Source organism: Hoplias malabaricus, chromosome 1 (genome assembly GCF_029633855.1).
Source record: "Hoplias malabaricus isolate fHopMal1 chromosome 1, fHopMal1.hap1, whole genome shotgun sequence".
NCBI classification, from domain to species: Eukaryota; Metazoa; Chordata; class Actinopteri; order Characiformes; family Erythrinidae; genus Hoplias; species Hoplias malabaricus.
This window is the reverse complement of record NC_089800.1, coordinates 61,911,192-61,934,161: the sequence shown is the minus strand read 5'-3', so window position 1 is coordinate 61,934,161 and position 22,970 is coordinate 61,911,192. Positions and strand designations below refer to the sequence as shown.

Sequence of the window (22,970 nt, the reverse complement as noted above, 5' to 3'; positions counted from 1 at the left end):
CTTTCACTTTTTCTTTGTCCACTAGACACTCACTAACAACATGCTTGCCACTGGCTCTTGCCTTTCCTTTCCTGCGTAGGAGGAGATTGCATCTCTGGAGAGCTGCTTGAGTTTGGAGCAGATGCATTTGAGACTTAAATGGCTCTTATAAACCACCCATAGATATGTGTGCGCTTGTGAGCAAGCCAAGTAAAAAAAAAAATAAAAAAAAAAAAAATAAAAAAAAAAAAAAAAAGTGGGTGTATAGTGGCTCTGCATTCCTTATTTTGTTTCGCTTAATTGGATTTCTCCTACATTCATCTTCAAACGGCCCAGCGTTCTCCTTGCTTTGTTAAGAGAGCCGGCCCACATCAAATGCTTGCCTGTTTTTGATAAATCCATTAAGAGAGTAATTAATGCTCATTAATATGCATAAATAGGTAGTGCAGCAGAAGTGATGTTATCTAGAAAGCAAAGACACTAATAAAAGTGCGGTGTAGAGACTAGAATAGAGCTTTTCTCTTTCAAAGCTCTCCACCAGACGTGGCATGAAGTGCCGTCTTAAAACAATAGTAATATTAACGGTAATGTTATCATCACTAGCAAAGAAAACTTTAAACTGTGTACTTCATATTACCCACTTAGGCACTGAGTATCAAAGGATGCTTTGAAAAGACTAAAGGTATAAATAATTGAAAAAGCATTAAAGAATGACTCCTTTGGAATTGCAGTTGGGGTGTTCTTTGTACGTTATGACAAAGACTGCGCTCATTATTTCAGTGTGTTAGCCATCTAACGTCTTTACGTTTTGTGAATATGGACATAAGTTGAACTAAATTTATTGAAAAGTGTTTGAACAGAGAATAGAAACAAATGTCATCATAACGAAACCATTTTAGTTACAATTTTATTTACATCTAACTATCATAGAATATTAAACGACATAGTTTTTTTTTTTTTATATTCCAGTACAGTTTCTTATCTCCAGGCTATTTCAGATGTGATTTTTATCTGTCTCTCACTCTTCCAAAATAAAATCTCTTTGCATGCAATATTTTTCAGTGGACTAGCTTGTGATTAACTTTGCCTTCTTTCTCTCTCTCTTTCTTTCCCTTTCTCTTCCCATCTTTCCTTTTGCCTGCTTATTCTTTGGGTAGCTAAGCGAAGCCAGTCTATCAGCAACTGTGTGCATCTCTACGAAGCTTTGCCGGCCACTAAGAGTGTGCCAATGCTGCTGCACACTGTCAGTTCTTTCTTGCCTGGTATCTCTCACAACTCTCACTGCTCTCACAGACTCTCAGGTAATTCGGCACTGTCTTTCACTTCTTTTTAATTTCCTTTAAGACCTTCCACTTCATTTTCTTCTTGACCTTTATTTCGTACCCTTATACTGTACAAACAGCTGAGCTTTTCACCATATTCTTACAGAAATGCCAGATTTAGATTTAGTATTATATTGGTCCCCCCCCCCATTTCTTACCTTGACATGTGAGGTACTTTATTATACTAACACAATGGCATAAAAAAATGTTTCTCTTATCATGTACCAACAACAGTCTGCAAATTAGCATGAAACACTTGCCTTTGAGGACCATGTTTTTATAAACAATACCATTCAGAGACTGGCTTTCACTTCATTTAAAATACCAGTCAAAATGTCCATTAAATATACAGTTTTATCATGTGCTTATGTCATTTTTAAATATTTATTGTTTCCATCTGTTGCCTTTTTTCTATTTTGTTAAAAAAGTGAGGACTCTAGGGTGGCGAGTCCATTGTTAAAAGAAAGCCAAGAACAAATATTCTCTTTTTGCCTTTTTTTCAATAAGCATTTGCACACTTTAGTTGATGCGTTGACTTGTCTTCTCACAGATGAGAAGTTAATAAACTCTTCCTGTGTTGGAAACATTTAGATTTTCACTCTGCCACTTATTTAGGCAATTAAAGTTAAGAAATGACATTAAATAATGGTCTTTGTGCAGTATATGAGCACGGTCTTGTGGCATCTTTTTCCTTGTCAGATGTGGAGGAGTGTCAGTTGTCTGAATGTGGGGGAGAAGGAGAGATGGAGGGAGACAGCCCTCTTCCTCGCAGCAGCAGCACTTCGGACATTACCCAACAACTTACTGACTCCTTCCCAGGTACCCACACGTGTGAACACACACACACATACACATATACCTTTTTAATATTTGAGATACCACCATGATGCAGATGATGGATTCAGGATTCTGATAAAAGAGAAATTTCAGGATTGTGTGTAATTAAAACGTTCCATTAATTTGTGTATGTGTGTTTGAAACTGTAGGTCAGAGGAGAGAAGACTCTCCAAACACAGGCAGCTCTGATGGGGCAGTCTGGTTGTCAGAGACTAGCTCAGTGGGGAGGAGAGAGAATGAGGCTCCAACGGTAAGTCCTATCCCAAATCCCACACTTACCCTACCACTTCAACAATTATTTCAATAACTCTGTAGACTTTAATGTTTTATTGGTTAACTTGTAAATTTAGGTGTTATATTTTGTGATCACTATGAGCCTGAAATGGATTAAGCAGCGATGATGATGATTATGATTTTCTGTGGTAAAATTAGCATACAACAACATTCTGTCTGTAGCATGGCTGTTTTATAATAATAGTTTTTATCAAGCAAAACAACATATAATCCATAATGTACTGTAAACTGTCGAAAGCAGTGCATCTGTACGAGGGGCATTCAGTATGTTCTCATTATAGATATGAATGACAACACACATGAAATTTATATTTTTATTTCTCTATGTAATAACACTTAATGTTGGTACATTTGTTAGCAATTAGCTTTTGAATTCCATCAAAACAATACATTTTGTCTTAATTTATTGCTATTATCAGAAAATCTGTTGTTTCTTTTTTAGATTCTAAGTAAGATTCTTGAACAATTAAATTCTTATATATATAAACTTCATTATATATATATAAACTTTGTTGTTATTGCTGACAATGACAGAATTCCTGTCATAGAATGCAGTGCATTTTAGTCACCACATAGATCATACCCTGTTGTGTAAATCAGATTTAATATTTTGTTCATTTTCTCTTCATGTGTGACTCAGATTCTGGTTCGGCGGAGCAGCAGTCCAGGAGAACTTGAAGGCCCAGGAGAGGCAGGACCCATCATTTCAAGAAATCGGCTCCATGAGAAAAGTAAACTACTACAGTCAAAAACATTATCAAAAGCATATCATTCTCCCCCAGTAAGAGTCCCTGGGCAGAACCCAAAATGCTACATTTATCTGTTGTGTTAGCTGTAGGTGTAGCAAAATACAGTTTCAACTTGGTAAATATTAGTTAGCTGCTACCTGTAGCTCAAAAGATATTGATTGTGATAGTGTTACCCATACATGGTTCCCTCTTCGCAGGTGAGAGTGTGAGTAGCGAGACCTCCAACTACTACCTCAATGACACTGACGTCAGTTTACTGACGTGGCACACAGTAGAGGAGGAACCTGACTGCCCCTCTCCAAATGACGTCAGTGTCAGTGTGAGTGTAAGTGTGGGGGTGGCGCCTGATACAGAGAGCCAAAGGAGCCTGCTGCTTAGCCACACTGAGGCACTGGCAGGTACAGCAACACACAGTTCATCAGCTATATTTAATGTCATTAAACCAAACAAATTGTAAACATGTCCATGTCATAGGACTTGTCTGGTATACACTTGTACATTGTTACGTCTCCCACTCCTACCCCAGACCCTGCTGAGCATCTGTACTTCTTGATCACTCATCTGTTACTGATTATCAAGCATGCTGCCTTTGGTCAGAGTAGGGACTTCCTACAATCCATTAGTCTGCATGATAAGATGTGATGTGTGACAGCAATTTATGATTTTCCATATCTCATTGTCGATGTATGTCCTTGTGTATCTGTAAACCTCGATTCATTCTCTTCAATGAATCTCGTTTGATAATAACAGGTCAGTTTTGTGAAAATCACCCACAGCACCATGTGATCAGATGTTAAGCCTTTCTTACATTTGATCATGATTCCTGACCCTGTCCACATGTGTATTCTGTTGTGATTGACTGTGTCTGTGATACTCCACCTTGTGCTTCCATCACTGTTTTGTGTGTGTATATGTGTGTGTAGGTTCTGAGTGTGCCCACTCGCTCCACTCTGCCCCCCTGTCCCCATGTCCCCCTGTATCTCCTGCCCTGCTGCTGCCCCAGGGCTACGGCGACTGCCCTCAGCTTCTGGAGGACGCCATGCACATGCCTCATGACCTGGGTATTGCACCAGTTTTCCTCCTCATTCTTTCTGACCCTGAACCCAGCCAAGCACCATCTCTCTCACATGCTTTTAAACTGAAATATCAATGGAATAGAATACAAATGAGAAGTCGAGTAGACTGTATTCCTGTTTTTATAAACATCTGTATTGTATTTGTTGATCATCACAAACAAAATTTTATCTTGAACTTTATAGAAGTCATGAATAGAATCAGAAATGCATAATGCTTTGGTATTTTGCATTTTTATTTATTCAGTTTTATATTTATTTAAGATATTTTGCCTTTAAAAAGCAGTTCTGGTAGCTTTCACTGTTGTTGTCTGGTATTCATGAGCTTGTATATAGCCAGTGAAAATGCACATTACCACTTTTTTTTTTTTTCTGCGCAGTATTAGGTCTCATCTCTGAACGAAGTAGTTATGTATATTAAGACTAATATCTTTGCCATAATGATATGTCTGTTTCAAATCAACAGGGTTTCTGTTCTGTATTGAGCAGAGGTTACAGCTAAAGAAACCGCAGAGGCGGTTAATCTTTCTTATATTTCCCAACAGAATGAGCATACATTGGAGTTTCTGAGCTAGAAAATGTGTTTCTCTTGTTTAAATGAATGCCTTTGTAGTGCTTAAATATATATTTGTTTCCAAGTATTACTTCCTCTGGGAAACAACTGTGAAACTGATGCACAAAATGAACAAAATTGGTGTGCGAAGCATTCTCCCCTGAGGCTTAGTGCTTCCTTTTATTTGCCAAGGTTCTATTACTTTAAAGTGTGCTACTTTACCCAACATATCAACAATCCCTCTCTCCTTTCTTTTCTCTTTTCAATCCCTTGTTTGATGTCTTTTCCCCTTTCTTTTCCTTTACAGACAGCAGCGAGTTTCTGGCTGATGACGTCAGCATCATTGCTGGAGGTTGTTTAACTGGCTGGCATGCTGACTCTGCCTTCGTCCTCTGGAGGAGGATTTTGGGAATCCTTGGGGATGTCAATAACATCCGCTGCCCTCGCATCCATGCCAAGGTCTTTAGCTACCTGTATGAGCTCTGGCACAAACTGGCAAAGGTAAAACTTGCATGATGTTATTCTCTCTCATGTCATTAAATAAATATATATGTAATACAGTTTTCACCCGCCTAGGAATATTTGGTGTCTGATGTTTGCACCTTTAGTTTCACACTAGAGATACAGAACTAATGTAGATAACAGTGTGTTTATTTCTGCCCTATGCTTTAAACTTGCACCAAACTGCAGAGTAGAATAGACTTCTACATTTGCCAATATTGTGTGATATATTGTTATCTATAAAAAAAACTAAGAATCAATTACCAATTAAGATGGTTCCTACTCATGGTTGTAACTGAGCAGTTCAATCAAAAGGGGGAGATTTTAATTTGGTATTTTGAGAGACTGCATCCAAATATCTGGCCTTATTTAAATGCATTTTCATTCACTGTAAATAAACAAATGTGTGTTTTGCTCCTGAGTTGTCATTTCCATTTTCTTAATTCTATCTACAGATAAGAGATAACCTGGGGATTAATGCAGACAGTCAGTCAACTCTGCCCAGAACCGTCTTCATTCCTCCCCTGCGAATGCTGGCCTCTTGGCTGTTCAAAGTGAGATACTCCTCTCTGATCCACTCTGTTTTGTGCTTCTTGAAATGAAAAACTAATTAGTCCGATTTTGATTTAAAAAATCTCTGGAGAAGACACTTATTTTTGTGCCTTTCAGAATTAATTTCTCCACCAATAGCTTCTCTGTAGTTTTTTTTTATTTTCTGCAAACTTCTCTCCAGGCCACCATGCTACCTACTGAGTTTAAGGTCGGGAAGTTGCAGGCCTACAGGCTGATCTGTGAGATGATGACAAAACATCAGGATGTGCTGCCTAACAGTGACTTCCTGGTACATCTCTACCATGTCATGCACAAGGGTTTTTCCAGTGAGGACCAGGTATGAGACAAACCTACATGAGTTTTAATGGCTTTGGTCCACACATCATATCTTTGTAGCGCTTTTGAAAATGATTTAAGACATTTTTCTCCTAGACTGTGGGGTACAGCATGTTACTCTTACTGGAACTCTGTGTTCCTTGCAATTTCCTGTTGCCCAACAGACCTGTGAATGTAGGCGGGGTGGGGGGTGGGGGTTTGGAGTTTGTGTGGTGGTCACATGATGAGTTTTAATGCAGTAAACGCAAACAGTGGAATAGCTACTGCAGTTAGGCTTCATGTATTGAGTATCTGACAGCAATTTGGCTGGCTGGACTTCAGTCCACATTATCTTGGACCAGTCCTAATGGGCTACAATATTTCCAGCTCTACACACTAATTCTGAATCCTCTTATTTGGTGGGAGTGCAATCAGAATAGCCCAATTCAACATAACTTTTCAGGATATAACCTTATAATATATGATCATGGGGTCATAAACGTACCAAAGTGTCTAGTGGAAAAAAACACCATTATGTTCTTCTTTTGTAGAAGGAGTTATTTTCATTTCTGCTCTTCTGTCTGAAGAATGTTAATGGCACTGTTAATGCTTCATACTGTGATCAGCAGCATATGACCTAGTTCTATAATAAAATGCAGTATAAGATGTAATAATTGCAAAAATAATGAACATAAAAGAAAAGAAATGAAAGGGCATTTGTAATGAAACATTAATTTCCCCTTTGACATTCCATATATGTTAGCATTGTTAAAATATTTAAACATTGGTCCTTGTCCAGTCCTAAAACTAATTCTAAGAAAACACATTAATACACATTGAGATAGTGAGAATTAATCCAACCCAGACTGTTTCCATTCAGGTCTAGTACAAGACAAGATATATGTATTTTAGAAGACTTGATTCAAAATATAATGCTATAAAATAAATGTATATTTCAACCACAAGATGGCGCCATTGTCAATATATTGATTTTCATTTGAGCCTTAGCCAGATCAATGGCAAGATATGCTCAACGGTTGGGTTTCTCAAAATATGCTGTAAATGTCAGTGTACACGAATGCTTTTCGACATTCGAGCATGTTCTTTACAGTTGTTTAAAAATATGGTAACAGAATAGCAAGTGATGGCAGGTTTACTCTCACTGACTGATTCTTTTTCTTGGAAGCTATGTCTGACTCGTGTTTATTACTTCGGTTGCCTGTTACAGAGGGCATATGAGGAGAAGTCTAGAACATTTCTTTTATTATTTTTGTTTTATTGACTCTGTGTGTGAGTGAGAGAGAGGTTGAGTGAATGTGGGAGTGGGGGAGTGGGAATGTGCATATTGCCCATGCCTGGACTCCAACTATAGGCTTTTCCATGCTGGCCGAGAGACAAGCTCATTATAATGTTTTCCATGTCATTAAATAATGCTGGAGCTCCTTTGCTGTGTGTGGGATTAATTAAAGATGGATGGTTGCTGTGTGTGTGTGTATGTGTGTGGTGAGGGATGAGGGAGCTGTGTTGGCACAGGACTGGGCGCGCTCAGAGAAGACTGCTGTGGCACTCTCCTCTCTTTTGTTGAGTCCACACAATATGGAGCTGTATGCCAAAACCCGGATGGGTAATGGAAAAGGAAAACGACAGAAAAGGTTGAGATATTAACCAAGGTGTACTCACAGTTTTAGTTTCAGTGACAATTATATAACTTACATGTGTCTTCGTGGCTTCTGAGTGCTCAGGGCAGCTCTGTAATGGCTTATACACTTGCATCCAGGTGTGAACATAAGGTGTTCACATTGTCACACATTTAAAGCTGAGGTAGGCTACACATGTCACTGAGAGACAAAATCAAAAGGAGCCAGAGTGGGGATGATTATCAGCAGTGACTTCTTTGTCTCTTGGTTGCTCTCTCTTGCTCTCTCTCTCATTCTCACTCTCTCACTCTCTGAAGTGTTTCACTCACTCGAGCTGAAGACCTGAAACTGGAACCTGACTGAGCGTGCTGTGTTGTGTCCACAGAGAGTGCACACACTGAGACGCACTTATATTCCACTCCTCTCACACCTGGCTTTTCAGAGACACTCCTGCTATTTCTCTGTTGTACCACAAACTCATTTTGCGCCATTCATATAAAAACTTTTATACCAAAACAGCAATATAAATTTTATTGCTTTCATAATATTATTGTTATTAATAAAATAAAAAAAAAAATAAAAAAAAATATATATATATATATATATATATATATATATATACATATATATATATATATATATATATATATATATATATAACTTAAAATATTTAATTGCAGGCAACGCTTTAAAAATAGCAATTTTCCAGTATCCAAGAAATTATTCTTATTATTAGACATTCTTTAGTGCTATATTCAACTGTTAATTTGTTAATACTTTAGAGTTAGAAAACTTTAGACTTTAAAATGTGTAATTAGTCATTTCATATGTTAAGTTGCACCACTTTATCACTGATGACTAAAAAGACATTCTAGCTGCGTTTGATTGATTAAGCTTGGTGAGTAAATGGTTACATTTATTAACAAATATGTGCTGAAGATGAGGCTTAATGGGTTAATATCAGTATACACTAAGTACATAGAGATCTGAGGTTTAACAGTGTAGATGGATGTGAGTTCACTATTTGACAAATACCTCATGGTTTCACTTTTTATCTATGTGTTATAAATGATTATTATTGACTTTTAATGCATTTACAACCTAATTAATAACAATTAACAAACAGATAAAAGTGAACATATATAAACCTTATTTTAAAGTGGTACCAGCGTGTTTCTCAGTAAAGGCCTGCACTATTGTGCAATGTCAGAATCTACCTTTACGAAATGTGTTTATTGACGTAATGTTCAAATAAGCCCTGGGGTTAATGTTTAATTATTGGTTTTATTATGTGTTTTCAAGAAGAATATAAGTCAACAGATCAAAACAAACAGGTGTTGGACGTCTTAATGCACACAGCTATGCTTTATCCATCAACAGCACACTGATTTAACCACAGTGGTCACCGGCCGTTTTTACCTTGTTGTTCTTTTAGAGTATTTATCCTTTTGGAAATTGAGATGTAACTTAACACCGATCAGCCCTAACTTCAAATTTCCTCCTTTGTAACACTGACCATATCAATTAATTTATTAGTGCTACCATTAGCCCATAGCCTGGACTTGTGTGAATGTTCAAAATGCTCACAGCAGACTGTTTTCAGAATTGATTTGAATAAATCTGAATGCGCATTTGTGTGCAATAGCAATTAATGTGATAACAGTTAACAAACTAAGCATTGCACAGCCCTAGAAGACTTGAAGAGCACAATAAACATTTCATCTTTGTAGATAAATTGTCACCATTGAACGCACCTCCCCTCCCCCAAAGGTCTGTATGTACCTTTTCACTGCAGACTACATTTTGATTGAGCTTTGCTGTATTTACAGCTGCATAATGGAAGTGCTTTGGCAGAATTGCTGCTTCCTCCAAAGCATTTATTTCGAGTAATCATCCTGCAGTTTTATGGCAGTTAATTACTACTACTTGCTTGGCATCGCAAAGGTCAATTATTGCAAAATGAGGGTAAAATGTTCCTGTGAACCTGACGCTTCCTCCAATTTTACATCCTCATCTCAGCAGGTCTCTTTTTTTCCACCATATGTTTTGCCCACCTTTTTTTCCAGAAAAGATTCAATTAAAGGGAGATGAGTGGAGCGGAAAGCAAGCTGTAATGTGTGATGGAGGTGTGGGTATGTTTTTGTGTTTGTGTGGGTGTGATAAAGCAGTTGTTGTCTGTTTTCTGGTCTTTTAGAAGAAGACTTGACTTTAAAAAATTTATATGTATGTGCTCAATCTCTGAAGCAAATATCTGAGAGCTTATCGATTTCTTGTATTTTTTTTTTTTTTGGGTGTTTTACTGTAAGCCAGATTTTAATAATTGAACATATTAAAAGTCAAAGTTGATTTTGAGGATGAAATATCACATCATGAAGGACCCCACTCATTCAGGCAGGAGGCTGCAGAGCATCAAGTGTACGACAATCATACTGAGGAACAGCTTCTTTCCCGAAGCTGTTAGACTCTTAAATTCCAGCTATTTGTCATGTATCAGTGCCTGTATATTATTATTTTATGCTTGTAGTTTTTATATATAAGCTTTATATCACTATTAAATTACTTTTTCTTTTTTTTTTTTTTTTATATTTTTGGGCGTGAATTAGTACTTTGAGTACATAATTTTGTTCTACCCCATGTACCACATGTGATGCAAATGACAATAATGTCTCCTTGATATGTAAGTATTGTTAAGAGGAACGTGGCACTATAGGATGTAGTGACCCTGCTCCATGGTCTCAGAGTCCTGAGTGTGGTCCTCAACACAATCCAGAAAGGCATGTTGGTAGTTGAATTTGCTGTGGGAATTTGTTCACGGATGGAAGTGTGTGAGCGACAGGATAAGGGCATGATGCCTTGTGATGGACTGGGGACTTGTCCAGGTTGTGTTCCTGTCTTGTTACACTTTAGACTCACCTTGAAGCTGATAAGGATGAAGCTGTTACTGAAAACTGAAACATCATTATGTAAAAACCTTACATTACCAAAGAAAAGGCTTTGAAGTACATGAGTCTTGGTGTGGGAAGAAAGTTTGATAAATAATGTGAAAGAATATATTCGGAAAGTGTGGATATCTGAGCACTGAACACTGAACATCAGCAAATAAAACACTGCATATTTCATTACACAGAGAGAACACAAATAGTCCAGTTTAATTGTTTATTTCACTTGGCTGAACAAAAACCATTTTAAAAACACTTTCACTGCTGTCAAGGCCCAGCATAGGATTGATTTCTGAAATCTGTGATTATTTCCACAGCTGATGAGGTTTTGTGTGTGCTCTTAGGATGTGTTGAACACAGTGATCCGGTGGTGTTCTCCTCGCTTCTTCTTCCTGGGGCTGCCTGGCTTCACAATGTTGGTAGGAGACTTCATCACAGCTGCTGCTCGGGTCCTCAGCTCAGACTCTTTTGAGGTACTCCTGCCCTCTTCTGTGTTTCTACCCACATGCTCACACACTCAGCCTTTGCTGCTGTAGAGTGTGCTTACTTATTTGAATAAAGAACTCCTCAGGGTTGGCTGCACCACCTGGATGATTTTTGAAAAAGCAAATTGAACCAATCCGTGTGACTGAAGGAAAAGGGAGAAAGGGCATGAAGTAAAATGGTAATACTGATGTGTGACGAAAATATGTATTGTGCATAAATATATATCACTTAACAATTGGAGCTCGAATTATATCAATTTTAAATAAATAGCCTTCTGAGGCTAGTCAAAAGCTAGAAAATACATTCAGAAATGAACATGTTTTTAAAAGCCGCATTCCATGTCATAATGGCTCTGGCTCTAAAATCCTGCTGAATGAAGAGCAGTCTGTGAAGAAGTGAGGTAGGGTGAAAGAGGTTAAGGAGCTGTTCACAATCTAAATAGCAGAATGGATGAATATGTATGTATTAAGGGTAAAATGAAGGATGCGGGTAGTTGGAAATTTCAATGGAAACTGTATCATGTGCAGAATCTGGATGCTGAAATAGAAACTAAATAATTTTGACTGTCAAACACTCACTTATCAAAGCTTTCTTTATATTCATAGAGCCGAATATTTTAGATGTGCCTTTTACATTTTTCTTAGTAAATAGTAGGTCTGTGATGACTGGATTCTGGCCTTGGTTAACAGGCTCCGAGGATTGAAGCGCAAACATTGCTTGGCTCTCTGGTCTGCTTCCCCAACCTTTACCAGCAGATTCCTTCACTACAGCCCATACCAGGAACTCAGGACATTGTAGTTGGAAAAGAGGATATAAAGGTAGAGTTAGTTTTATTATTATAATTTCAATCCACTTCTTTTTGTGTAAGTAGTAGCCTTTTGCCTATGTTTTGATCGTCTTTAGGACTACCTTGTGAACATTCTGCTGAAGACGGCACGTAACGAGCCTTGTGAAGGGGCCAGGTAAGCTTTATCTATAGAGATTGCCTTGCTGCTAACTTTGCTGTTTGTTAATATGTAGCTCTTGCAATTAAAATATGCAAATTGCTATTATAAAAAATGATTCATCTTTCAGCCCAGATATAGGTTATGCAAATATATAAATACAGAATCAGCTGCGATGGGCCAGTATGTTTGTCTGTGCTGTAGGTGTGTTGCCATCTGCAGTCTGGGTCTGTGGGTGTGTGAGGAGCTTAGGCAGGACAAGATCCACCATCAAGTGAAAGATGCCATCAATGTGCTGGGTGTCACATTAAAGGCGAGTGTGTTTTCCCTGATTTATTTCAGTAGTTCCCTTGTCTCTGAAGATTCCCAATAGCATCAGTACTCAGGGTTTGTGTCCGGAAAAAAAAAAAAACCTTTTTCTCACACCATTATTGGCATATCAGGGGACAATTGGACAACACTCTGCTCCTCTCTCTGGCTTTGTTTTGAGGACTATGAAACAGGGAAGGGCGTGGTGGAATCATTTGTAAGCCACTTACTCTTAGATGTTTCCCAAATTGTACTTTTATACCACCTACCCTCTCTCCTCCAAAATGGACGAGCAATCACTTTTCTGTATAACTTCACATGGAGCAAGTCTATCTAAAAAGCCATATGGGTGTTTCCTTGTCTTTGGTTGTTTCTCCTCCATTACACTGCCTTTCAGAGACATTTAGAAAAAACACATCAAATCCCAAATAACCTGAGCCTAGCTGTGGAGGAAATTGTAGGTAGAGCAATAGTCAGAATCCATTAAACTGCTAACAAAGTTGCCTGTGAGTCGATTTAAAAAAAAAAAAGTTTCTTCTTTCTTTCTCTCTTTTCTTTTTGTGGTTTATATTAACCAGTGATAATAGACCTAAATAAACATGAAAAAGCTTGCTCAGCTATTTTTTTGTCATTAAACTTTATTGCTTTCCTTTCAGTTTGGGAATAAGACAGTTGCCCATGTCGCCTGTGACATCTTTCAGCTGCTGATCTGTCACTGGCAGCACCTGCAGAAACTGGAGCACTCCCTCCCTAAAAGAATAATTGAGGTATGTGTTTGGTTTCCTACTGACAGGACAAAAATGTGATCTTAATTTAAGTCTTTCACCAAGGTGGTTGGCTGAGAAGGAGCAGTATTCCAATTGAATGGCTTTTTTGTTTCCTTACTTTTGTAGATTTTTGTAGCAACCGTCGCATTTCTTCTACCCAGTGCTGAGCACTCTACGGTGGAGGGAGATAAAAAGGCAAGTACAGAAACTCCCAGACACCTCTGACCTTGCGTCCATGTTACATAATCTTCCTCCCTTTATTTAGAAATGACAGGTTTAGAATATTTTCTTTTACAAATTGTAAAACAAATCTATTTGTAACATGGGAAATTATTTTGTGTCTTAGCTCAGGTTGTGAGATCTTATTCTACTCATTCATGTTCTAAAATCAGATTGTGATCTATTACCATTCAACCAGTCTTGAGGCGTAACCATGGAGAAGAAATAAATATACATTTATACATTTTTATGTTTCTGCATCATTGTAAGCCTTGCCAGAGGGGTACATACAAATTACTAGATACTGTCAAGCACACATTATGGATCTTAAATAAACGCAGTGAACATGCCAATAAACCATCAATTAAATATTTAGAGGTCAGAGCCGAAGCTTATGGAAAATTGCCTTTAAGTTCAGATGGGACTTTTTTGTCAGGTAAGCGTGATTGCTGATATTAGTAATCAGTTATTAGTAGCATATGTTTTAAGCTCTCATCTCATACATGTGAAATATTATGGGGCGGGCTTTTCTGCTGTTATTTTTCCCCTATAAATCAGGAGTGAGTATAGATTAAGAGATTTATTTTCTGCCTCTTTGTGCTCTAGTTAATGGTGTCTCTGCTGCTGTGCCTGCTTGACTGGTGCATGGCTGTCCCTCTGTCCATTTTACTGGAGCCCATCACCATGACTGTGCTGGATGAGCCAGTCTCTCAGAAAGCCCCTCTGTTGGACTACATTTACAGGGTAAGTAGCTTCCACTTTCCCTGAAGCAAAGATTGCTACATCCAAAGAGCACCTCTGCCAAAATGTGATTGCTTCTTTTCTTTACATGTCAAATACTATCTCAGTATGTTCTGAAGATATTGAATATTCTCCACTGATTCTGAACAAAGGTTCATAGTATTGCAAATCCACTCATCACCTCCAAGAGGAAGGCTCATATTTAGTCATCAAACACTGATGAGGGGCAGGTCAGGGCACAGAGTGAATGAGATATTAGTCCCTCGTTGTTGAGCAGATGCGGTCAGCCACGGACCTTTGTGCAGATGTCATGCTCGGAGGGGGAAAAATGGCCAAATTATTTAAATGCCCTATTGTTCAATTGATAAGCCTGCCAATGAATGCTGAACTTGAGAATTCAACTCATCATCATATGAGAGAAACTGCACCTGGTGCAAAGACAAAAAGGAAAGAATAAATGTCATTATCTTTCCTCTTCACTCGTTATATGCACAGTAGGTTTACTTTTATTTTCTCATCAATCAGTACTAGACACTGTGTAGCCTTATGTAAGCACATAACTCACGTTTTAATGTCTGCTGTATGGATAACGTAGAAAAGCAAACATTAAAACAACGATGGTTTAAAAACTAGTTATTCTAGACGAATGAAGCTCAGCCTTGTTCTGTTAAAAAATTAGCAGTGACAGAGTGCCTTTTAATGTGAGCCAGGATAGTCCTTAATGATGTCTGCTGAGACTTGGGACAGCATGTGATCTGCTTAGAGTTGTCCTATGTCTAGTTCACATTGTTGAAGAATTTATCAAAGAATTTTTAAGAATTTTTATGTTATTTTTAGTTTCAATGTCTGGCTTAGAACCTTAGAATATATCTTCAAATTGCCCAGTTTGTGTGCTTTCCTTCTTGCTTCTCCATGAGACCGTTGCTATGAAAGGGACTTACTTAGTCTCCAAGTAAACAGTCGGAGGAACCACTTAGGAGCAGCGTAGTGCAGCTGCCTCAATCGATTTATTTATTTTTCGTACTTAAACTTAAACATTTAGCTTTTCCTTTTCTCGTGTGAAAGAAAATAAGTGGTATGGCATTGTCGCTGCTCTAATAGCCCCTGCATATGCATTGTGACAGGTATTTGGTGCGTTTATCTAACTCTGAAGGCTCCTTTTTATTGTCTTTCATTTGGTAGCTCAGAGTGTGGGTTTATGGGTAACTACCTGGGAAGCGAAGCAGTCTTTATCTCAAAGCGATATTGTAATTATGTAATGAAGTAGTTAACATGATTTATATTATACTATAGATGATGAATTTATAAAGCTTTTGTTGTAATCTTTAGGTACCATCTGATTATGTTTATTTAGCTTCTGGGCTTATTGTTTATGTGTGTCAGGTTTGAAAACGAGCCAAGGGATAAAGTCTTAATTAAATCAAACAGAGCTCCCCTGTTCAGGAACTGTGATAAACTGTGCTGGACCGTGTCTTATCTGGTCCAGCCAACAGAGACTTGGCCATCTGTTTAAGCAAAACCATACACTGCCATGCTGCATAAGAAATGGATTATTAGTCTGAAAAAAAGGACCAAAACACTCTCATTGAGTCTTGTGGCTTAACACAATAAATAATGTCTTGCCTCCATATGCTGGCCTAGAGTTGGGCTCAGCTCAACTAATCCTTATGTGGCAACATTTGCACTTATTAGTCAATGCCAGTTCCAACCTGTTAACTGCATATGCCCTATTGCCCAATGTGCCCAAACTAGGGGGATGAACCCAAGCACTGCAATATAAAAAAATAAAGTCAGATGTCTTCTTAAGTCATTTCTGCCAGTTGCACAATTTACTTGCTGCTAAAGATGCTGGGAGGAGAGCACTAACTTCCAAATCTCTGTGACCTAATAAACACTCACCGCTTTGTTCTGAAGAGCAATTTTACCAGCCTTCTATAATAAGAGTGAATTTTACTCTCTAAGATGTTTGGTTGTGGCATAGATGAGAATCTGCCTGGGTTTAGTTATTTTACTCACTTATGCCACTCGTGCCATTTTTTTTATTTATTTTTTAATTTTTATTTTAGGTCCTGCACTGTTGTGTATCAGGCTCCAACCTACACACACAGCAAAGCCATTATCTCCTCAGCCTGGCTGATCTGTCCACAGACTATGACCCCTTTCTGATGTTAGGCCAAGTAAAGAATTCTGAACCACCCCCCATGCACAATGCTGCTGGAGACTTTGGCAGTCTTCTCACTGTGGCTGAGGGTAAGTGTGTTTTTTCTTTTTTTTTTTCTTCCTTCTGTGGTTAAGGTCAATCTGTTTAGTGAGCAAGAGTGTACATTGTGACAGTGTTTTTGCATGTTTATTTAATTCCTCGATTGTCTAATAGTTTAATCTTCTAAAGTTATCCGCTGCAAAATATGTCAACCCAAGAACATATCTAGGGTTTGGAGGCTGAGTCTCCCACATTCTTGTCTACAGCCTTCACTATTTAAGCAACACTACAACTTACTTTTAGGTATTAAAGTGTTTTGCTTCACAGTTCTAGGTTACAGACCTATACACAGAATGAGTAGGTAATCTCTACTGGTGATGCATAGCCGGGCTACTTGTTATAGCTCTTCTCTGTGGAGAATTTAAATTATTCTGAACCCATATATTTCAGAAAATAAATATTAAAACTAAAATCTTTTACATGCTACCTCTATTTTGTCACAATTACAGACCATAGTCCATCTGATGCTCTGCATATTTGGGGTGAATCCCATTTCACTAATTAGCCCTAACACTTAGCCCCACCTCTCTGTTTTGCTTTGAAACTAAGGCCTTGTAAGTCAGTGAGTAAATAAAGCCACAAATGTCAGGATTTTCTTCTTTAAAAACTGATATTGATTTTATTATCTTAGTGTACTGTGTTCCTGTACTTCATGACAAGCAGAAACTATTGCTAGTAGTATGCTAATGTCTTGTCATTTCCAGGTCCACCTTAAATGGTGAAACCCTTCTATTCTAGCGCCTGTGGCTACTGCAATATTTAAGATGGAACTGAACAAACTGGATTTTAAAACAAAACATTTTGGAAAGAACATCTGCACCTACACTGGCCCTCCATGGATTTGCTTTGACACCACTGTAGTCTACGATTGTCAAGCGCTTTTGAAGGCAGAATATGTCCTATATTTAAATATGTTAACATCCAGCAGCACTACTTTAATATCACAGCCAACTCACAGCAGAACACTGCTAAAGCGCTATCTTTTTCTATGTATCCGTCTTTGAAAGGTAGTTTAATTTTGTATGAGGGAGATTTTAACCACTAAAACTTTTTTTCACTCAATTCCAAGGGGCAAGATTACACTTGGAAAAAAAGGGGTAGAGGTAAAATTAATAAATTGGTTTCACCCTTAGTTTACCCCCTATAACACTGTTGTTCGAAGGTCAGGACCCCCACAGGGCCAACACAGAGCATTAAAATATGGGTGGCGGGTCATTTTCAGCACTGCAGTGACACTGAATTGGTGGCGCTGTGTTAGTGTGTGTGTTGTGCTGGTACAAGTGGATCAGGGCAGCTGGAATGTACTTGGATGAATGCAACACATGCTAACACAGTCAATGCAGCACTGAGAATGATCCCCCACACAAATAATACCTGCTCTATGGGGGTCCAGCATTAGGCAGACTACAATCTATAATCGTAGAACTACAACGTGCTCCTGTGTTCAGGAGCTGCAAGAATGGACAGTGATTTTAGAAACAAGCAGTTGTTCATAACGTTATAGTTGATGTGTAGATACACAATTATGTGAAACATGGACTACTGTTTAAAGTAAGTTGTGTTTAGTGACATGTAAAGTCAATGTAGACTCCAAGACTGACATTACTCGCTATAGAGCAGAGGGGCTTTCTATGCTCTGTGAATGTGGAGCTCTTTTCAAAAACATTAGACAAAATGTAGCACAATCAAAAATGAAACATTTAAAGAGTTGTGCATTAGTCCCCCTCATCCACCCAGAGAACCCATTTATGCCAATTATTTGATAAATTAATTTTTTCTCCTTATTTGACCTTGCTGCATCCATTAGGTTAGTTTTTTTGACATTTCCCCCCTTCGGGACTCAGTGATTCATCGTAGTGGTTCTTTTGAGAGGTTTTCTTATTTTTCTGTAGCCATGTTGTGATTTTTTTTTTTTGGCTGTATATCTGTAGAGAAAAGGAAAAAAACACTGGCTTTTGCAGTGCTAAAATCTATGCCTCTACCTTTTTGTATAAGTCTGTGCACAAAACAAACCTCTTCCAAAAAGCAACTTAAGAGCAATACTCCTGTACCTCATTATTGATTAATTCACTTCAAAGACCTCAGCATCCCTAATGCAGCACAGTAGTTTTCCCAAAGAGCTTTTTCTACTTTGATGGAGATGACGGTATTGATGGCACTGTCACCATGCGAGCATTTCCTTTTCATGATCTTAATATGTGCTAATCACAACAGTAGACTTCTCCTTTTCAGCTGTCCTTAGCATTTACATAGCTGCGAGTACTGCTGTGTCCTATTGGCTCACTGTGAAAGGTGTGATGCTCATTAAAGCAGCTCTTTGAGCCATTTCCCCCCCACTTCATTGTGGAAACTGAATGAATCATTTCTCTTTGATTATAAGATGCTCAAAAAAACTGGATGAAAAACGGACTCCATTTGTAATTAGTATTAAAATATATTATTGTGATTCTGAGGCCTGAACAAGAACTTAATAAGATGAGTTGATGGAATATTAATTCAGCCAAGTTTTGACTGAATTATTTTCTGGGAAACTTGTGTAAACACATGTCTTTTTGTTACAGAGAAGAAGCGAAGGAACATGGAGTTAATTCCTCTGACTGCTAGGATGATAATGATGCATCTTGTGAACCACTTGGGTCACCATCCTCTTAGCGGTGGCCCTGCTCTTCTGCACAGCCTGGTGAATGAAAACCACGATAATCCTTATGTGGAATCATCAGAACTTTCCTCTGAAGTCTTCAAGAGTCCCAATCTACAACTTTTTGTCTTTAATGACAGCACCCTGGTGTCTTATCTGCAGATCCCCTCAGACAGTTCTCTCACTAACCCTAAAGAACACGCTTCTGAGGTCCGTGTTATTGTGCGGGACATTTCTGGGAAGTATTCGTGGGATTGTAGTGTTCTTTACAAGACTTTAGATGGAACGGGCCTGCATTGTAGCAGTGGTGGAGAAGATGCTTTCCACCATCATACTAACCATTCCTCCAATGCCTCCAAGCCAAACTCATCTCACACCAGCAGATGCTCCTCTGTGGTGGAGGTGGAGGATAGCATCGATGCACTTGACCAGCTGTTGGAGGACCTGGGCATTAGTAGCCCAGAGTGCCTGCCACAGCCCCAGCAGAAACTCACTCAGCCAGCACCACCACCCATGGGTATGAACCAGGAAACAGAAAAGGCCATCATGGAGGCCATTTTCAGACAGGCAAAGCAGGAGGAAGTAGAAGTGGCCTGGAGACGGAATGAAGACCCCAGTGTCAAAGCAGCCAATCAGACACAGCCCTCTCAACAAGAGCCTAAAGCACCCTTCTACTTCTGCCGACTGCTACTGAATGAACTGGGCATGAATTCATGGGATCGCAGGTATGAGTGTGACATATGTTCCGAATCGTTCAGTAAATGATATTCTAAGAATATCAAAATAAGAATATGAGGGAAAATTATATTTGCCGTTTCATTGAGGGATTCTTTGATTTGTATTTGTTTCTTTGTTTAAGCAGTGTAGTCGTACTCTGAATCTCTTTTACAGGTCATCTATAGCTGAACAGGTAGCGGACAAAAAGATTAGGAGGCTAAGTCAGTATGCAAAATAATGACACAAAAATCTCAAAAAGTCAAAGTGTTCTAGTTTAGAAGTGCCATTTAAAACATTCCAAGTCGGACCAATGTTATTAAACGCTCTCTTCCTAAATTAAGATTTCGCTGTTGGAACTTTAAAATGAATGCAACCAGGGGAGTGTCTCTTGTACCTTGTGTTGTTAGCGATTGATGAATGGCTTGGCCTTGTCGCTATAGATAACCAACATCTGTCCAAGCCATTGTCTTTAGTAGTTTTAGTACATTTGTACTTTGTGGTATTATCATCATTCACAGAATCATCAGTGGCCTTGGGAGAACTTCAGGATTATATAAATCAATGAGTTAATGCAATATGGTCCCTGCTTGACAATCTTTTGTTAATTGTGCTGCAGAAAAAGCTTTCATCTCCTTAAGAAGAACTCCAAGCTATTGAGAGAACTCAAGAATTTGGATTCAAGGCAGTGGTAAGTTCCAAATGCCCTCATGCTTCCCTTTAAGTGCTGCAGTGGGTTTCTAATAGCATGTGTGCTTTTATCCCTAATTAGCAACTCACTGTGAAATCAGACTAATTACATATTCCTGTAGAATTTTATGAAAAAATGGGCAACTCTGTATAGAGATATTGAATTGAAACTATCACATTAATCTTCTGGTACAAGCAGTAACTTCTGTGGTATAATATAGCACCATGCAGATCACTCAAAAACCATAATTATAGTGTGCATTTAGGGAACAAAATCACCTAATGCAATGCCCAGTGTGACTGCAGAGAGCAGGCTAAATCCTTTAAGAGCACTATTAGTGAGACATGTCTTAAGACCACTCTCAGCTACTCCTCTCTTTCAACCCCCCCGCCTTTAGCCTAATCCTGCCCATCTCTGGCAGAACACAGCTCGGCACTCCTCAGCCCACAGCGATCAATAGGCACTCAGAGTGGCTAATTACAAGGGCTTATTAAAGAATACCCCCAGGATCGGCCCACAGTTTTCCCCTGCGTACATACCTGCCCTTCTCGTAGCAACCACTGTCTGAGCATGCCAAACATCACAGTGCAAGGGCATGGTGCTTCCGTAGCAACATTGCTCAAAGATTATCATCAAAGTAATGGAGACTGGGTAATGCACAGATATGGAGCATTAAAGATGATGTATTATTGTTTTTAGCTTTTGTTAGAATAATTATTTTTTTGTTGCACACTGTTATAAATTATACTACTCTCAATTACTATACAGCAGTTTATATATATATATATATATATATATATATATATATATATATATATAGATAAATTAATTTCTTTTGAATTTAAAATCTCCTTAATTCATGACATATTTCATCTTAATTGTTTATTTCTCAGTATATTTCCACTGTCAGTATTAATTCCACTGATTAATACAATAAAGGCCCACATTCATCATTTTTCACTTTTTATAAAACAGCATGTTTCTGTTGTTTTAAATAAATATGAATTCCTTATAATATTATGAAAATTACATTTTACATTCTTGAACAATTACTGCAAATAGGTCATGTCATGCTCAAGATTTCTAATTAGTGTTTTGCTAGAAAATGCCATTAGTTGTATGTGTAATGGAAAATGGAAAGTATGTTTCTGTAAATAAATTCAAATATTTGTCTTTACATAAGCGCCCATGAATTGTATCACACACATTGAGTTTGCATCCCAAATCCATTTGAAATTTGTTTGAATGTATACACAGATTTCTGTTGAAACTTTCTTGCTGGTGTTAAATCTGGAATAATACCTATGCAAATGTGTTTCAGTCGGGAGACCCACAAGATTGCCTTATTCTATATTGGTGAAGGCCAGGAGGATAAATACTCCATTTTGTCAAATACAGAGGGCAGCCAAGCTTATGAGGACTTTGTCTCTGGGCTTGGATGGGAGGTACAATGGCAGAATTTTCTTCTTCACGACTGCACTATTCACTGCACCAACACGCAGTATTTCTAGACCTTAATTTGTATTATCTCTCTCTTTATCCTCCTCCTTTCCTCTGTTTCCCACCCTGTCTCACTCTCAGGTGGACTTGGCTACTCACTGTGGGTTCATGGGTGGTTTGCAGAGAAATGGCAGCACAGGAAATACAGCTCCATACTACGCTACCTCAGTTGTGGAAGTCATCTTTCATGTGTCGACTCGTATGCCCTCTGACTCTGATGACTCTATCACTAAAAAGGTACGGTATATCAGATTAAATTGTTTTTAAAAAATGATTGTCAGTGTCAAGTTGTAGTCCTGTGCAATACTTGTTTTTCCACTGCATGGTACACTACACAGCTCTGCTTGACTCTACTGTGCTGATACCTGATTCCAAGTGAGCAGAGTAAGGACTATACGGTGACATGTAAATCCTGCAGAGCGCTGATTGGCCAGACACATCCAACACAAACTAGACATTTGTAAAATCCTCAACAACAATACCTGAATACACCATGAGTAAACATTTAACATTACCATTGCTGTTGTTATGGTGTTCAAAAGCCTGAAGTTCCTATTAGCGAGGGTTTCACAACATCACAGACAAAATTTTGAAAGAGGATCTGTTTATTTGTTATGCATATGGAAATTTCCAGCTTTAATGTACTGAATAATAAACGTCCCAGCATTGCATACATCTACATCGATACATAGACAAAATTATTCCATTTCAGAGGAAGATACGTTTACATTTTAGCCCCATTTTAGAGGCTAACATTTTATTTTTTTTTTTTTTAGGCATACTGGTCTTGACTGGTATGCTGGGCTGATAGTAGATCAGTATGACAAAGCATGTGATGGACATGTATGCGACGTGCCTGTATGCCTGTGCTGTTGATTACTGGGCTCAGTCTGGCTGCTTCTGGCTGAAACACTGTAGAGCTGAAGAGAGCAGTAGGCATGTCCTGCCTC

At 38.4% G+C, this 22,970-nt stretch overlaps 1 protein-coding gene across 4 annotated transcripts in view; it reads left to right on the top strand.

The window, feature by feature from the left end:
- Positions 1-22,970, top strand: part of ralgapa2 (Ral GTPase activating protein catalytic subunit alpha 2) — a 112,982-nt gene that overhangs the window by 43,164 nt on the left and 46,848 nt on the right. For 3 of the 4 annotated variants that reach the window (XM_066669965.1, XM_066669958.1, XM_066669983.1), the window contains exons 17-37: positions 1,137-1,280; positions 2,001-2,120; positions 2,288-2,388; positions 3,073-3,163; positions 3,379-3,579; positions 4,105-4,242; positions 5,115-5,308; positions 5,764-5,862; positions 6,042-6,197; positions 11,096-11,224; positions 11,927-12,055; positions 12,141-12,199; positions 12,386-12,494; positions 13,147-13,257; positions 13,384-13,452; positions 14,083-14,220; positions 16,284-16,467; positions 19,039-19,840; positions 20,449-20,520; positions 21,842-21,965; positions 22,102-22,257. In XM_066669965.1, the coding sequence (XP_066526062.1) occupies positions 1,137-1,280; positions 2,001-2,120; positions 2,288-2,388; positions 3,073-3,163; positions 3,379-3,579; positions 4,105-4,242; positions 5,115-5,308; positions 5,764-5,862; positions 6,042-6,197; positions 11,096-11,224; positions 11,927-12,055; positions 12,141-12,199; positions 12,386-12,494; positions 13,147-13,257; positions 13,384-13,452; positions 14,083-14,220; positions 16,284-16,467; positions 19,039-19,840; positions 20,449-20,520; positions 21,842-21,965; positions 22,102-22,257 (3,326 nt within the window). The remainder of the gene's footprint in view (positions 1-1,136; positions 1,281-2,000; positions 2,121-2,287; positions 2,389-3,072; positions 3,164-3,378; positions 3,580-4,104; positions 4,243-5,114; positions 5,309-5,763; positions 5,863-6,041; positions 6,198-11,095; positions 11,225-11,926; positions 12,056-12,140; positions 12,200-12,385; positions 12,495-13,146; positions 13,258-13,383; positions 13,453-14,082; positions 14,221-16,283; positions 16,468-19,038; positions 19,841-20,448; positions 20,521-21,841; positions 21,966-22,101; positions 22,258-22,970) is intronic. The other variant, XM_066669975.1, reaches the window with a different exon arrangement.